The sequence below is a fragment of the Camelina sativa genome, chromosome 9 (assembly GCF_030686135.1).
Source record: "Camelina sativa cultivar CO46 ecotype springtype chromosome 9, ASM3068613v1".
Taxonomy (NCBI): domain Eukaryota; kingdom Viridiplantae; phylum Streptophyta; class Magnoliopsida; order Brassicales; family Brassicaceae; genus Camelina; species Camelina sativa.
Window position 1 is genome coordinate 18344060 of NC_141888.1, and position 16650 is coordinate 18360709.

Here is a 16650-nt window from a genome sequence, read left to right on the forward strand (position 1 = left end):
CCATCAAACCCCATTGTCCGGTTGATGTAAACCTCGCACAAAACAAGACAAAAGAGTGAATATTTATCACACCATAACAATTACAAAACATAAAACAAAACTCAGCTACACTCCTAAGAACAACACACAGGTTACATTTAAAAACATCAAACATTATCACAATCAAATACAACAACAGCCGGTTCATCTCAATACTACTAAACAGACGACTCATACCATTTCATCCCATAACCAAAGAACTCAAACTAAAATATTTGAGTTCCGGATACAATTACATTACAAAAGATTAGATCACTGTCTTGTAAACCCTTAAAGCACCGAAACCGTCAAGTGTTATTGTTTGTTCAACTAGGATCAAAAGATTAGATCACTGTCTTGTAAACCTTTAAAGCACCAGAAACCGTCAAGTGTTATTGATTGTTCAACTAGGATCAAAAGCATGATTACCTCTACAATCTAAAACACAAAGACGGTTCATCCCTATACAATCTAAAACACAAGGAACAAATATCATCTTATTAGACAATCAATCTATTTAAGCTGAAACGTGTAATCTCTCCAAACAAATCTCAAAACCAATTGAACATCTAATCAAATAGATTTTAATCCTAAAACCTAACATTAACAACATGCAATAAGTAAGATATGAGAAGAAAAACCTTCTCTTGTTATTCGTCTCCCAGTGGATCTCGCCATCCGCTTAACGCCATCAGAAGAAACCGCCGCCGTCGTTGTCGCAGAAGGAGGTTGATCAGAAGCGTCAAATCTTTCGGGTTAAGCCGATCACAGTGTCCATCGCCTTCCTCAACCAAAACCTTCCTGTTTTAGCCGGAAAAATCAAAGGATTAGAGGTGAATCCACAGATTTTTCCGGTTTCCATCGTAATCGCCGTCGAGTCGCCTTCTCTGTCGAGAGAGAAGAAAGAGAGAGAGTCGGCAGACAAATAAAGATAAAAATGGGAAAATAAAAAATAGCTTTTATAGTTCTGTATCATCCAATCCATGTGTGCCACGTACCGTTTCTTTTCAATTGCTTCCCAAAGAATCGATACTCAGCGTAATGGACCTGAACATAGATTTTTAATTACAATTTTGGGGCCCAATCTAAAGAGCAATACTGAGAGTCACTACCAGTAGAGGTGGTCTTAGTTGTATAATTTTTTTGTTGGTTATACAATGCAATTTCCCAAACATGAATCAGAAATAGAAGAATTGAAATCATCTGTGTTTTATTGTTGAAGAATTGAGAAGTGGACATAATAAGATCGTGGGGAAGGGAAGCGTTGCAGTTTTTTTTTTCTTTTTGGAAGCGTAGTTTTCAATCATTTTTTTATTTGTTAAAAGTAAATTTAATTGTTTTAATAAGTGTTTTAAAGCTAAAATAGCGGAAGATAAAAATTTGAGACTTATGACAGGTGTCAGATGGAAAGAGTTGCAGTTAACAGAGAATTTACTTGTGAATTACTCCCTCTGTCCCTGATAGTTTGATGTTTTGCCACTTTCACATATATTAAGAAAAAGTTAAAGTTCTATTTATAAATTAATTTATAATTACTTTTAAGTAGAAAGAGAAAATATTGACTTTATACAGCATGACATGTGGAGAAAACATAAAGTAAAAAAACCAGTTTATTTTTTTTTAAATATACAACATTAATTTTTTAGAGACAAAGAAAAATTCTAAAATATTAATTTAAGAAGGATAGAGAGAGTCTATATATATAAAGTTGGCTTTTCTCTCTTCTCCTTCTTCCACCTCATCACTTTTTATTTTTAATTTTAACAAATTAATCCACTTCATTAAAGAAACATAAAATCTAAAATTAATGCATCAATTAATTCACTTATTTTATAATATTTTTATAATTACTAAAAATAAAATTTACATTTTAAACTAAAATATTAAACAAAAACGAAATGAAAAAAATATCAAAGTAAAATATAAATAAAGATTACATAAATATAAAATTAGATATTTTTATCATAACATATAATATTTGTGTAAATATTTGTAAAATGACTAGACATAGGAGAAAAGAAAAGCGCTATCATATATTTAATAGAACAACAATTATTTTCAATAGTTACAACTATTAGGGTAGAAAAAATAAGAGTTAAAAACACAGAAATTTAAAGGTTTTTAAATCAAGAGATTATTTAATTCTTGGTGTTAAATTATAAATTCATGTTATCGATAAAAAAGGTCAGTTTATTATTTTCAATTATAGTATAATATAATTAGTAATATAAACTTGAGACTATGTTTGTTGATGTTAAATTATAAATTCATGTTACTGACTGAAACTAGAAAGATTTGGTGCATGTTATTATATAAAATTCTAAATAGTATAAATAATTAAAGTAGCTTGAGTGATCTATGTTATTTATCGTTTTCAAAATGGTAAAATTTGTTAAACAAAGTTATTTCCAAACAAAAAAGAGAAAATACTAATCAAGTGCTCAAAAATTAAAATAATATATATATATATATATATATATTATAAGAGAAATGTATAAGGTTACTTGTAATAAAACATATTAAAGAAAACTTATTCTGAACATCACCAATACCAAATATAATAGTGAAAAAAATACTAAGAAGAAATTGGAGAAATCCATTTGTAATAAAAAATAATTACAAATGTAGTGGTAGATTGTAGAGTTTTAATTGAAATTTCAAAAGTATTACATTTTTGCATAAATACACATATTTAAAAGTTATAATAATCTTATGAGTTTGTGGATTTAGGAAAAATCAAAACACAAGAACATTATATAGAAACATAGTAGACTATACATATTTTAAAGTAAAAAAATAATATACCTGAAAATAATTTTTCTTTTGTCAAACAATTAAGATAAAATGTATTATTTGATGTTATAATGTGATGTTTATGGATAGAAATAAGTCCAATTATGAGATTCATTACTAGGAAGCAAAATTTACGTGTAATATAACACTGTCAAAGAAACTTCACGACAAAGAGTGTGTATATTCTCTAAGTTTTTTTTTAGTCTATGTTAGTAAGTAAGTAATGATCACTTAACCGATAAAATAAATTATTGGAAGATGAAAAAATATGAAAAATAGTTATGATATGTCTTTATAATCAATATAATATAAGTGAAATAATAGAATGTGAAAAAGAGTAGATGCAAGAGATGACGAGTGTATACTGCAAAATAAAGAAAGAATTAATTGTGACAAGTATTAAAAGAAATATATAACTTATATATCACTTAATAAAATAAATTAATTGACATCGATATAGATTTATATTTTTAATATTAAATATAATTATATTCAGCAGTTCGCATAAATAAATCTAAAATTATAGTCCTGCGTGTGCGCGGGTTATAACTCTGGTATACTATAAGATAATGGAAAGAATTGCAGTTAACAAGAATTTACTTGTGAGGTACATACAGAGAATTTATTTGTGAATTATAAGATATATATATGTCAGATGGAAAGAGTTGCAGTTAACAAAGAATTTACTTGTGAATTATAAGATACAGATACAGATGTGCCAAAAGTTCTCCACGTGTTAAACCATTTTGTTCACAGTTTCTCTCGTTACAAAACAAATGGTATCGATAGCCACGGGATATTGCATACTTGCACGCAAACTCTTCTTCTTCTTCCTCTTCCTCCTCTTCTTCATTCTTCTCGCTGATTTCAGAAGCTTCATATAGATTCATCAAAAGAGTAAATAAACATCAAAATCTATTACCAAAAAAACCAAAATTTAGAAAAATGTCAGTAGTTTTACTCTCTTCAACTTCTGCAACAACAATCACCAAATCCCAATCCAAAAAGATTCCCTTTTTATCACACACCACCAATTCCGCAAAACTCTCATTCAAGGTCTCGTTTTCTCCATCAAGATCGAAACTTTTCAACAACCCTCTACGCGTGGCGGCGCCTCTGTCAGTACCCACTTCGGATCCGGCGGAGGAGAAGCAGGTCGAAGAAGATTTCGGCGGAGAGAAGGAAGAAGAAGGGTCTGAGTTTAAGTGGAGAGACCACTGGTATCCAGTTTCTTTGGTTGAGGATTTGGATCCGAATGTACCAACCCGGTTTCAGCTCTTGGGTCGAGACCTTGTCCTCTGGTTTGATCGGAATGATCAGAAATGGGCTGCGTTTGATGACCTCTGCCCTCACCGGCTCGCTCCTCTCTCTGTAATCTCTCTCTCCCTCTCTCTCTCTCTCTCTATCTGTTTGAACAAGTAGTTTCATTAGGTAGAAGAATAAAGTATTGGAGATGATGAATAAAGTATTCCAATTAGGCCAGCTTCAAAACAAGTTTATAATAAAATATTAGGATCAGAATCAGAACAGTTATGTGTAGACACTTTTGCTCTGTTTTGAAGCTTTCTTTAAAGTGGTAAAACAAGTTTTGAGCTTTAATAAGTTTCTGGACCTTTGCATGATATGCATATATATATATATAGAAGTGGATGTGTAATGTGTTGATGCGTTGTGGTTTAAGTAGGAAGGGAGGTTAGATGAGAATGGACACTTGCAATGTTCATATCATGGATGGTCCTTTAGTGGGTGCGGATCTTGCACGAGGATTCCTCAGGCTGCTACTTCAGGTCCTGAAGCTCGTGCTGTTAAATCCCTGAGAGCTTGCGCTATTAAGTTTCCGGCAATGGTGTCTCAAGGTCTTCTCTTTGTGTGGCCTGATGAAAATGGCTGGGATAGAGCCAATTCAACTGAACCCCCTAGGTAACGAGCGAAAGGATGATCTTCTCAGGCTTTCATGAACATATATAGCTCATAGCATACTCGTTTTGTTGAATGTTTTGGTCTTTAATGATTTAGGTTGCCAGATGACTTTGATAAACCGGAATTTTCAACGGTGTCAATTCAAAGGGATCTTTTCTATGGATATGATACTCTCATGGAGAACGTATCTGACCCTTCCCATATCGATTTTGCTCATCACAAGGTGGTTCTCTAGCCCAAAGATCCCAATGTGTTTGAATCTTCGCCAAGAAAATTTATCCTCAGCTGATGATTTCGTGTTGTAAACAGGTTACAGGAAGAAGAGACAGAGCTAAACCATTACCATTCAAAGTGGAGTCAAGTGGGCCTTGGGGTTTCCAAGGTGCAAATGATGACAATCCAAGGATAACTGCAAAATTTGTTGCTCCGTGCTATTCTATGAACAAGTGAGTCTTTAGTTTCCTCACAATACATAATAAGTAGCTACCTTACAGTTTCTTACTTAATGCTGTTGTGTATGTTTGTCTATAGGATTGAGATAGATGCTAAGCTACCAGTCGCTGGTAATCAAAAATGGGTAATTTGGATTTGCTCATTCAATATACCAATGGCTCCTGGAAAAACACGTTCCATCGTTTGCAGCGCCCGTAACTTCTTCCAGTTCTCTGTACCCGGACCTGCTTGGTGGCAAGTAATAAAACAAATTTGTATTCCATCTCTTATTCTGATTTACTTGTGTAACTTTGCTTCTGACACGGTTCCTTGTTAGGTTGTACCAAGATGGTATGAACACTGGACTTCGAACTTAGTCTATGACGGAGACATGATCGTACTTCAAGGACAAGAGAAAGTATTCCTCTCTAAATCAATGGAGTCATCGGACTACGACGTGAACAAAGAGTACACAAAGCTCACATTCACTCCAACTCAAGCAGACCGTTTCGTTCTAGCCTTTAGAAACTGGCTCAGACGGCATGGAAAGAGTCAGCCTGAATGGTTCGGCTCCACCACAGCTAACCAACCTCTCCCTTCCACTGTCTTAACCAAGCGCCAGGTGAGCCGTCGATCATTGCGTCCTCACATCCTTTCATCTCTATATCTACAATCACACATGTCTGAATAATATGGTAATTTGAACAAACAGATGCTGGATAGATTTGACCAGCATACACAAGTGTGTTCTTCATGCAAAGGAGCTTACAATGGTTTCCAAACCCTCAAGAAGATTCTTGTTGGCGCGACGGTTTTCTGGGCCGCCACGGCTGGTGTTCCTTCTGATGTTCAGATTCGGCTGATTCTGGCTGGTCTATCCCTGATTTCAGCCGCTTCTGCGTATGCTTTACATGAACAAGAGAAGAACTTTGTGTTTAGGGATTATGTCCACTCTGAAATCGAATAGGTGTGTTGTATATTAGTATATTTGTACAATCATCATACAAACATTGTAAATTAAAATACCAGAGAAAACTTCTAGCAGTTTACATTACACCTGTACCATACTGTATCAAGCCTTCTTGTATATATTCTCCAGTCCAAGAGCCTATTCATCGAATGGATATTTTGGGTACAAAATTGAACCTTAAGAAAAGTTTAAGGAAAAAAACAAAAAAAGAAGAATAATTAGGGGGTCAAATTAGAAACATAAGAAAAACATCCGTCACTTCACCTTGTTACGCCGATAAGAAGATAACACACTTCAACGCTCTTATCTCTGCTCGGAACTGAACTCAGCTTTCGCAATGGCTTCTTCGACAGCGTTGTCCCTCTCATGGAGTTCCTCACCTTGTTGGGGTCACAGCTTCAATGGCGGAGGAAATGAAACCCTAAAAGTAGCCGAGCGAAGGTTCAATTTCGAAGTTGTTTCCCAGAAGAAAGCCAAGAAACTTCGAAAGGTATAAAGTCATTACCTTTCAAGTGTTTCATCCAAGAATTTGATTTGGGTTTCAGGTTACTTTTCGATTTGAGCTTGTGGTCTCGGAGAAGTGAGAATTTTGATTGAGATGAAAGCAAAACATAAAGAAGCTTAATTTATGGGTTTAGTGCAAAAACGTAGTCTTTGTTCTTGTATCAGTGTAAAAACTGAATCAAAAATTGAAAAACTGAGCTCCGTTTCAGCTTCTTATGGCGCATATGCACTGTTTCTGTTCATTCGAATGTAGTTCAGATGGAAATCTGAAATAAAATTGGAATGCAAGGAAATGGTGATTTGAGTTTCGAAGAAGATATCTTTGTCATACCAGTTTAGCTCCAAGATAGTGAATGAAACACAAAATGGTAATCTTGTTTTGTTTCTTTTAGGTAATCTTGAAAGAGGATGTGACAGACTTGGGTAAGCAAGGGCAATTGCTAGACGTGAAAGCTGGATTTTTCAGAAACTTCCTCTTGCCCACTGGAAAGGCTCAGCTTATGACTCCACTTCTGCTCAAGTAAGCTGCTTAAGTCACCCTCAACTATGGAACTTCCATTCACATAGCAGAAGCTCTTACTTGCTACATTGCCTGTGAGATGCATCATTTTCTGATTTTTTTTGTGTTGTTTCTGTTTCCAGGGAATTGAAGATGGAAGATGAAAGGATAGAGGCAGAAAAGCAAAGGGTAAATCTGAGATGAATACATTCATTGTTTCATTTTGTTCATCATGTAAAGTTTTGGTGTTTGAGTTTCACCTGAGAATTTTGTTTGTTGTTCTTCTTTTTGCAGGTGAAAGAAGAGGCACAACAACTGGCCATGATATTCAAAAGCGTTGGGGCTTTCAAGGTTAAACGCAAAGGCGGTAAAGGCAAACTAATATTTGGATCGTAAGTCATGTTCAAGCAAATCTACAGATTTTTAATGGTCTTGGGAATCATGTCTACCCTCTACTTAACTTTAAAATTTTCCTGCAGTGTCACAGCACAAGACGTCGTCGACATCATCAAGTCGCAGCTTCAGAGGTAACATAACACAGAAAATTTTGAACAGTTCCCACATAAAAACTTGCAAAGCTTTTTCTTGCGATTTCGTTGTATCATTTGGTTTTCACTGTTGTACAAAGAAACCTAATATGGTTTCATCTGCTTCCCTGTGGCTGGTTTTTGCAGGGACATAGACAAACGTCTCGTCTCTCTCCCGGAAATCCGTGAAACCGGAGAATACATTGCTGAACTCAAACTTCACCCAGATGTCACTGCTCAAGTTAAGATCAACGTTTTCGCCAACTAAACCTACCTTCAACAACTCAAGACTCCTCCTACATGCCAAGGTATTTCTTGATTCTCCATGATCATGTGGCTATAATTTTCACAACTGGATAATAGACGTTCGTTTTGTCTTAATTCGCCTGGAAATAGGTAGTTAAACCCATATCCTGAACCCTCAACATCAGCATTTAAATGTTGGTTGGTAATATTTAGCCGTTGATTGGAATTTTTCGTTTAAAGGTTTAGCGGCAAAACGCAGATGCTGATGGACCGTTGCACTGTGTTTGGTGTTTTGAGGTTGCAGGAACATAGAGAATGGGAAAAGAGAGTGGCCAGTTTGTGAAGTTTTTTCTCTTGTAGATCTTTTGCTGCATTTGTTTTTTGCTATTTTCTAATGTTAATTGTGGATTCTGGATATTAAAAGAACATAATATTTTCTTCTAGTTATTTTTATTTCATTGAAGTTATTTTATTGTATTCATTTGTCTGTTAAAGTGATGAGAATGATTAAATTAACACTAACAAAACTGTTAATAAAACTAACACATAACCAGAAACCTGTAAAAAACTATGTAGCCGTCTCTTGTTCCCACAAGATTGACTATTTTTAGAGAGTTGTTTTCTTAAAATGACAAAACCCAGATGTTTTTTTGTTTCACTGCTTCTCTTTAATTCTGTTATCTAACCTTCTTATTTAAAACATATATAGCTCTTTCATTCGATTTTTATAAAATCATAATCGTCTTGTTCCTACCATCCTTGTTTATTCTTGTTAAAAAGTTTTTGTACAATGGAGTTTGGAGATGATAGGAACCATTACCTGAGAGATACATGGAGAGATGCAAACATGATCTGCGGTGTCGTGCCCATTAACCCGAGCTCGAACGGGCTGTGGCCTTCCCAGAAGCTACCTGATCCTATCGCCAACATTGAGTTCTGGAATTACATGTTTCCACATGTTGAGATTATTTTCCTCATTGTCACCGTTCTCTGGCAGTTCTTCCATTTCTTCCTCAAACCTCTCGGCATGACTCGTTTCACCTCCCATATGCTTGTAAGGACTTGACTCAATCAATCCTCAAATCTTTACTTCTTCTTAGTTTGCATTGTCATGTGTTTGATATTTGAATGATTCAAAACTTGACCAAAGTCTATATGCGTGTGTTTGTGTTTTCGCAGACTGGGATTCTCCTAAGCAAGTCATTTCTGAAGGAGAATACACCGGCTAGGAACTTCATCTCGTCGGAAGACTACAAAGAGACTCTGTTTGGTCTAGTTGGTGCATGTTCCTACATGATGTTTTGGTTCTTGATGGGAGTCAAAATGGACTTAGGTCTGATCCGCAGCACAGGGAGAAAAGCCATAGCGATCGGTGTTTCTTCTGTGTTACTCTCGATAATGGTTTGTGCCTTTATCTTCTCCTTTATCCTAAAAGATGTAGGGACGAAAAAGGGAGAACCAGTTATGGATCCCTTTGAAATCATCTTGATCTATTTGATCCAATGCCTTTCGTCGTTTCCTGTCATTGGAAACCTTCTTTTCGAGCTTAAGCTCCAGAATTCAGAGCTTGGCCGTCTAGCTATGTCTTCCGCAGTGATCAGTGACTTCAGCACTTCGATTCTCTCCTCGGTTCTAGTCTTTTTAAAGGCACTCAAGGACGAGAGAACTCGTCTTGGATCAGTTTTTATTGGAGATGTTATCGTTGGAAACCGTCCTATGATGCGTGCAGGCACAGTGATGTTCTTCGTCTTGTTTGCCATATACATTTTCAGGCCATTAATGTTCTTCATCGTCAAGAGAACGCCTTCTGGTCGTCCCGTCAAAAATTTCTATGTATACGCAATCATCATTCTTGTCTTTGGATCAGCCATTCTTGCTGACTGGTGCAAACAAAATATATTCGTAGGACCTTTCATATTAGGTTTAGCTGTTCCCCACGGTCCACCTTTGGGTTCTGCAGTCGTTCAGAAGTTTGAGTCTGTGGTTTTCGGCACATTACTTCCATTCTTTGTAGCTACCTCCGCCGAAGAGGTCGATACTTCCATCTTGAAGTCTTGGATAGATCTCAAGAGTATCTCCATCCTCGTGTCTATATCGTTTCTTGTCAAATTTGCTCTCACGACTCTCCCTGCCTTTTTATACGGTGTGCCAATAAATGACTGTATTGCTTTGTCTCTTATTATGTCATTCAAAGGCATTTTCGAGTTTGGCGGTTACGCTTACGGGTATCAAAGAGGGGTAAGTGTATCTCTATCTATATATTGATTCACTTTGAAACTGAGCTTTAGTTTTTTTTATTCGACCTGTGACATTCATTTTCATATTCATTGCAGACCCTTCGACCGGTGACCTTTACGGTTTTATCTCTTTACATATTGGTGAACTCTGCAATCATACCTCCGATATTGAGACGCATTTACGATCCTTCGAGGATGTACGCAGGGTACGAGAAGCGGAACATGCTTCACATGAAACCAAACTCCGAGCTTAGGATTCTATCGTGTATCTATAGAACAGACGATATACGTCCCGTGATCAATCTCCTTGAAGCTACTTGTCCCTCAAGAGAAAACCCTGTAGCTACTTACGTCCTTCACTTGATGGAGCTTGTGGGACAAGCCAGTCCTGTCCTCATCTCTCACAGGTTGCAAACACGTAAAAGCGAGAACACGTCTTACAATTCTGAAAACGTAGTTGTCTCATTCGAACAGTTCCACAAAGATTATTTCGGTTCTGTTTTCGTTAGCACGTACACGGCTTTATCGATACCGAAGATGATGCATGGAGACATTTGTATGCTGGCTCTCAACAACACAACGTCTCTTATCATCCTTCCTTTTCACCAGACTTGGTCCGCTGATGGATCAGCCATTGTTTCAGACAGCAAGATGATCAGGAAACTGAACAAGAGTGTCCTCGACATGTCTCCTTGCTCTGTCGGAATCTTTGTTTACCGAAGCAGCATTGGCCGAAGAACAATCAAAGAGACAGCTATAAACTTCTCATCTTACCAAGTATGTATGCTCTTCCTCGGAGGTAAAGACGATAGAGAAGCTTTAACACTCGCTAGGAGAATGGCTCGTGATTCAAGAATCAACGTCACAGTGGTTTCCCTCGTCTCTTCCGAACAGATATCCAAACAAATAGCCGATTGGGACCGAATCCTCGATTTAGAACTACTCAGAGATGCGAAGAGCAGCGCTGTAGCCGGTGGCCACATTGCCTTCTCCGAGGAAGTAGTGAATGACGCGTCTCAGACATCGGAGTTGTTGAAATCAATTGCAAATGAGTACGAACTATTCATCGTTGGAAGAGGAAAAGGAAGGAAGAGTGTTTTCACGGAAGGGCTTGAGGAATGGAGTGAGTTCGAGGAGCTTGGCATCATTGGAGATCTCTTGTCTTCACAAGATTTTAATTGCCAAGCTTCTGTGTTGGTGATACAGCAGCAACAACAGATGATTTAGGGTTTTATGATATCAAAAGCTGACCGACCAGGTGTTTTTTGGGGACAGAAACATCGATCGATCAGCTGGAAATGGCAACAAGGACTTCATTAGGACTTGTGGAAACTGCAAGACACATATACATAGTTCGTAATTTCCAATTGTCATTAATTTCCAACTGTTAGACATTTTTTAGAATTAAATAGTTTTCTTGAGATCATTACAATGTTTTGGATGTTGAATATATTTCGATTTTTTTTTTATCTGTGAATATTTTGAAATTTTTTTTTCCAAGCCTATGATGAGAAAAATGGTACTCCCTCCGTTTCAAAATATAGGATGTTTTAAGCAAAACACGCAGATTAAGAAATTTTTACTAAGTTCAACGAATCAGAAACAATACTACATAATATAAAATATTAAATTAATCTAAAAGTTGCATTGAAATTTGAAAGCATCATATATTATAAAACAAAAAACTTTTCCAAAACATCCTATATTTTGAAACGGAGGGAGTAATAAATAAAACTTTTTAGGGACTTTAGCCAACTGGCAGAATATGCACTACATGAAAACGGGTATTAATAGCATTTCAGGATATAAAAAGTATCTCAGCTACATGTTTTATGTACATTAGTACAATTGCTTTATGCCTGATTTTTATACCGTTTCTCAAATAATAATGATAAGATTGATTCTCCATTTGCGTAGTAAAACGTCACTGTAAGTTACTCGTCAATGAAAAAAAATTCAATACGTGCCAAAGTAATAATAATAAAAAGTTATACTACACTTCGTTTTTTGAAAAAAAAAAAAATTGTTTTTCCCTTTCTCTTTCTATGAAGCTACACAAATATAGAACAAACCTATAAAGTTAAAACTAATAACATTCAGAATAATAAAATCTAAACGTGTAAAGCAAAAAGGTTGCATAGGTTAACCATGTCAAAGATACAGGGTTAGAAAAATATTTCGGAAAGAATGAAATGTGTGAACATTTGTTCTAATAAATCTTATATAATAAGATAAGGTTTTTTCTAACTTTGCTTAACAATGTAACATCTGGCACTTCACTTTTGTGACACATGTCATTCTCATTAATTTTAAATTTAACATTTTATTTTTTCATTTTACTTTATTTTATTTGTACCTGGTGTATAGTTTGTTAAAAAAAAATATTCTATAGTTTGCTTTTTGATATTTCCCAACATTGTAACACAAATTTCTTTTTTCCAATTTTTAGTTTTAACATCTAATATATTTCATAATGAAATCTGATATATCATGGTTTTTGTGGTTTTTAACCATGATATAAAGAGTCTTTTAGTGTCTTTTGATTTGTTTTCTAGGATGTTTTTGAGTCTTTACAGATTTTTAGCATGAAAGGAGCAAAGTGGAGCAATCTGGATCAGTTTGGAGCAATAATCCGCAAGAAATCAACTTGGAATCGATCAGAGGAGATGGTGTCGATCGACACTGCCTTAGCATCGATCAACACCCAGTCCAAACCGACGAGAGAGCCAAATTTGGAAGTTTTACAAATTTGCCCGAAGTTTTCCATATTTGCAAGACTAGTCCCTGACGTGTTTTAGGACATATATATATATATATATATATATATAGTTTTTAGGTTTTCCAAACCCTAAAATTTTATTCTATCAAGTTTTATTTTTCCTGCAATCCTGTGAGATTTTGAGAGCTTTGGGAGAGAGAGATCAGATCTGCTTTGTAGAGAAGAATTTCTAAACTCCTTCTTACTCTTTTAATTTCAATTGCTTATTATTCAGAAAGATGTCTTGTTCTTCATTGATTATGTCTGAGTAGTTTGCTTGTTAGGTTTAGGGTTTTTCAAAGAGATTTTATGATTTATTAGATCTGTTTATTTAGGATTCTTTATCTTGCTAGATCTTCATCTTAGGTTGTTCTTCATATTAATCCTTGATTGGCCATCTAGAATTAATACCCTAGGAAAATAAATTGATATGAGAATATAATTGATTTTCCTGATAAAACCTTTTGATGAGCAAAATTATTTCTTGCGAAGAGATTTGATTTAATAATTTTGTGAACAATCTAAACTTGTTTTTAAAGCTGATTTATTACCTAGAATTTTGCAAAGAGATTTGGATTTTCTGGTTTTAAATTTAGATATTATTTGCAGTGAGAACTGATTTAATTTACAAAAGTGTTTAGAGTTCTAGATATGTTCTTAATTGTTTGAATCCTAATTTATTAATTTATTTAATATTTCATAATTTCCTGAGAAATTCCCTAGGCCTAGCTTTTTGATCTTCTGAATTTACAACAGTTTTCTTTAATATTTTGCATTGCTTTTATTTCAATTCAATTTAATCTGTTTAGCATAATTGAAAAACTCTATAATTTATTGTGTAGTCTTGAGTCCTTGTGGAATTCGACCCCTAAGTACTGCATTGACTTCTTAATTTGAGAGAGTAGCTCTAGGGTTTAATTTGAGCTTATCAAATTTTGGCGCCGTTGCCGGGGACTCTCTGATCTACCATTAGATTTAAGTTTTTAATTTCGTCTAAACTTTTCTTTTTATTTTCTGCTTACACGTTTTTGTTTTTCTTCTCTTTGGTGTTTCAGGTGCATGCCTCCTAGACCTCACACAAGGAGCAACAAATCTGTTCATACTGTGAAGTTGACAAACAAAGAGTTGGGAAAACTTGCACGTGAGAACAGAAAAGCAGCTAAATCTCTGAAGATGGTTAATACGATCATTCTCATGCTTGATGAAGCTGGTGTTTGGAGGGATCAAGAGGGCCATTTGCGCAATGAGCAGGGCCAAAAGCTTGATGCAGAAGGAAACGTGATTCCTGAACCTGTTGTCAACGAGCAGGCTGTCGTGAACCAGCAAGCTGGTGTCGTTGATGAGCCGGATCTTGGTGTCGATCGACACCAACCAGGTGGCATCGATCGACACCCACCTGCAGACGTGGGTGGAGCTGCCAACCACGTACAGAACCCAGTTCGACGACAGGAGAACAACCGGGATCTGATCAGGACCATTGCTGACTACAATCGGGCTGATCTGGTGTATGAAAACCGGTCTGCTATTGTTCCTCCCCCTTTTCAGAGGAATGATTTTGAGTTGAAACCTGCGTACTTTCAACTAGTTGGGCAGAGACCTTTCTCTGCTTTGCCCAATGAGAAGCCCTTGGATCACATTGGGGTGACTGTTGCATTTTGAGGATCTGGTGACTAGCATCAAGGCTAATGGGGTGACTGAGGACTACATCTTCTGCAAACTCTTCCCTTACTCACTTGCAGGAGAGGCATCTCAGTGGTTGAAACAGCTGCCTGCTGGATCATTGACAAGCTGGCATGATGTCAAGGTGGCCTTCCTCAACTACTTCTATGATGATGCAATGTCAGATGAGTTGAGAATCAAGCTGTCTTCTTTCAAGCAAAGACCAGATGAAGCTTTCAAAGCAGCTTGGGTGAGATTCAAGGCTTACCAAAGGGACTGTCCACACCATGGTTTCTCAAAGGTTCACTTGCTAAGTATCTTCTTCAGAGGGTGTGACTGGGAGTATCAGTTAGCTTTAGATGCTACAAGTCATGGGAATTTCAAGACAAGACTTCCAGAAGATGCTGAATGTTTGATTGAGAACTTAGCTGCTAGCAATAGTACTAAGAGAGCAGATGCTGAAAGGAAGAGATTACATGGAGGATATGATTCAAACCAGCTAGCTTCTGTTAATGCTAAGCTTGATTCAGTGCATAATCTCCTTGTGGGCAAGAAGTCAGTTCACTTTGCTGCTGAAGTTGAGACATTTGAGCCACAACCAGAGACAAGGAATGAAGAAGCAGATGTCAACTTTGTCTATGGAAATCAGGGTCAGAGATTCAGTAATCAGCAAGGCAACATGCCTTACAGTGGGAACTTTTCAGGCTACACTTCCAAGCCAGAGTATCAGCAGCAGCAACAGGGCACTGGGTACACAAGGACTTATGGCAACAATTCATATCAGTCCCCTCCTCCCAAAACAGCTGAAAGTAGTAAGATGGAAGCTATGCTTGAGCAGCTTTTGCAAGGTCAGGAGCAAATGACAGTGACTTTCAATGGGAAGCTTGACAATGTCTACACTGATCTTAATGGGAAGTTTGAAGCTTTGAATATTCATGTCAAAAAGCTGGAGAGTCAAGTGGCACAGACTGCTGGGTCTGTTAAAAGGCAAGAGGGTTTTCTCCCTGGAAGAACTGAGTCAAATCCAAAACATGCTTGCAATGCCATATCAGTGGGGGATGAAGAAATTGATTAAGCTGTTTCTGCAGAATTGGGAGAGCAATCAGACAAATTATTGGTTTCAGATGATGGTGTCGATCGACACCACCTGGGTGTCGGTCGACACTCCTCTCAGACGAACCCAGAAACTGCAAAATCTCAGGTTCCAGCAGTTGAGAGGGTGTACCAACCGAAGGTTCCTTTTCCCAAGCCAAAAAAGTCTAAGCAAGAGATGGAGGAAGCTAGATGCAAAGCAATGATGGATAAGGTGATGATTGAGAAACCTTTAATTGATGCAGTAAAGCTTTCACCACCTCTTAAGCAGTATGTGAAGAGAATGGTATCCAATGGTTTGAGCCCTGAAGAAGGAGCACTTCTTACAAAAGATGTCAGTGCAATTCTGTTGAACCAGCCTGTTCAGAGGAAGAAGGAGAGAAAGCAGGAAGTGGTTGTCTCTAAGGAAGTGAGTGCAGTAATTCAGTGTAAGACTGCTGAGAAGTTACCAGATCCTGGAAGCTTTGTACTTGATTGCTCAATCTCAGCAGGAAGGTTTTCTCATTCTCTTTGTGATCTTGGTTCTAGCATCAACTTGATGCCACATTCTGTTGCTGTGAGACTTGGGATGACAGAATTCAAGCCAACTCAGATTTCTCTTATCTTGGCTGATCGCTCCCGAAGAAGTCCTGAAGGTGTTTTAAAGGATATTCCAGTTAAAGTTGGCAACTTTATGATTCCCACTGACTTTGTGGTGCTGAAGTATGATCAAGAGCCTAAAGATCCTCTCATTTTAGGAAGATCTTTCTTGGCTACAGCTGGTGCCATCATTGATGTGAAGAAGGGACACATAGCACTGCATGTGGATGGTTTGAGTTTGAATTTTGAGATGGATAAGCTGAGGAGGGCTCCTACTATTGATGGACAGACTTTTTCTGTTGAAAAAGTTTCTGCAACAAGAGCATCAGGCTCAGTGTCGATCGATGCCACCAAGAGGGTATCGATCGACACCCCTCCACGACCGAGACAGAGCAACTCCAAGACTGATGTTTTAA

At 36.8% G+C, this 16650-nt stretch overlaps 3 protein-coding genes and 1 pseudogene across 5 annotated transcripts; 3 read left to right on the forward strand and 1 right to left on the reverse strand.

The window, feature by feature from the left end:
• The first annotated feature begins 3396 nt into the window (after nt 1-3396).
• LOC104710959 (pheophorbide a oxygenase, chloroplastic) lies at nt 3397-6217 on the forward strand. Its single transcript, XM_010427619.3, has 7 exons — nt 3397-4182; nt 4496-4731; nt 4828-4954; nt 5041-5177; nt 5263-5422; nt 5501-5785; nt 5876-6217. Exons 1-7 carry the CDS (start codon nt 3757-3759, stop codon nt 6128-6130), a joined length of 1626 nt encoding a protein of 541 aa, XP_010425921.1. The 5' UTR covers nt 3397-3756; the 3' UTR covers nt 6131-6217.
• Nucleotides 6218-6280: 63 nt separating this feature from the next.
• On the forward strand, nt 6281-8386 carry LOC104710960 (large ribosomal subunit protein bL9c). Of its 3 annotated transcripts, none has more exons than XM_010427620.3 (7): nt 6281-6623; nt 7030-7157; nt 7280-7325; nt 7431-7528; nt 7616-7663; nt 7811-7971; nt 8150-8386. In XM_010427620.3, the coding sequence occupies exons 1-6, from the start codon at nt 6471-6473 to the stop codon at nt 7929-7931; spliced, it is 594 nt and encodes a 197-aa protein (XP_010425922.1). In that variant the 5' UTR covers nt 6281-6470; the 3' UTR covers nt 7932-7971; nt 8150-8386. The 3 variants fall into 3 exon arrangements, with proteins under 3 accessions (XP_010425922.1, XP_010425924.1, XP_010425923.1); XM_010427622.3 differs by having other exon boundaries at nt 8207-8386; XM_010427621.3 differs by having other exon boundaries at nt 8214-8386.
• A 264-nt stretch (nt 8387-8650) lies between these two features.
• On the forward strand, nt 8651-11612 carry LOC104715254 (cation/H(+) antiporter 4-like). Its single transcript, XM_010432674.2, has 3 exons — nt 8651-8963; nt 9089-10147; nt 10243-11612. Exons 1-3 carry the CDS (start codon nt 8700-8702, stop codon nt 11371-11373), a joined length of 2454 nt encoding a protein of 817 aa, XP_010430976.2. The 5' UTR covers nt 8651-8699; the 3' UTR covers nt 11374-11612.
• A 3144-nt stretch (nt 11613-14756) lies between these two features.
• On the reverse strand, nt 14757-14857 carry LOC147938271 (small nucleolar RNA R71; annotated as a pseudogene).
• Between the last annotated feature and the right edge of the window lie 1793 nt (nt 14858-16650).

Excerpts from the sequence above, each read along its gene's own strand:
- LOC104710959 (XM_010427619.3), top strand. The coding sequence starts at position 3,757 with ATGTCAGTAGTTTTACTCTCTTCAACTTCTGCAACAACAATCACCAAA. Across the intron at positions 5,178-5,262 it reads CCGTGCTATTCTATGAACAA|GATTGAGATAGATGCTAAGC; the intron begins GTGAGTCTTTAG and ends GTTTGTCTATAG. Across the intron at positions 5,423-5,500 it reads CCGGACCTGCTTGGTGGCAA|GTTGTACCAAGATGGTATGA; the intron begins GTAATAAAACAA and ends GTTCCTTGTTAG.
- LOC104710960 (XM_010427620.3), top strand. The coding sequence starts at position 6,471 with ATGGCTTCTTCGACAGCGTTGTCCCTCTCATGGAGTTCCTCACCTTGT. Across the intron at positions 7,158-7,279 it reads ATGACTCCACTTCTGCTCAA|GGAATTGAAGATGGAAGATG; the intron begins GTAAGCTGCTTA and ends TTCTGTTTCCAG. Across the intron at positions 7,529-7,615 it reads GGCAAACTAATATTTGGATC|TGTCACAGCACAAGACGTCG; the intron begins GTAAGTCATGTT and ends ATTTTCCTGCAG.
- LOC104715254 (XM_010432674.2), top strand. The coding sequence starts at position 8,700 with ATGGAGTTTGGAGATGATAGGAACCATTACCTGAGAGATACATGGAGA. Across the intron at positions 8,964-9,088 it reads GTTTCACCTCCCATATGCTT|ACTGGGATTCTCCTAAGCAA; the intron begins GTAAGGACTTGA and ends GTGTTTTCGCAG. Across the intron at positions 10,148-10,242 it reads CTTACGGGTATCAAAGAGGG|ACCCTTCGACCGGTGACCTT; the intron begins GTAAGTGTATCT and ends TATTCATTGCAG.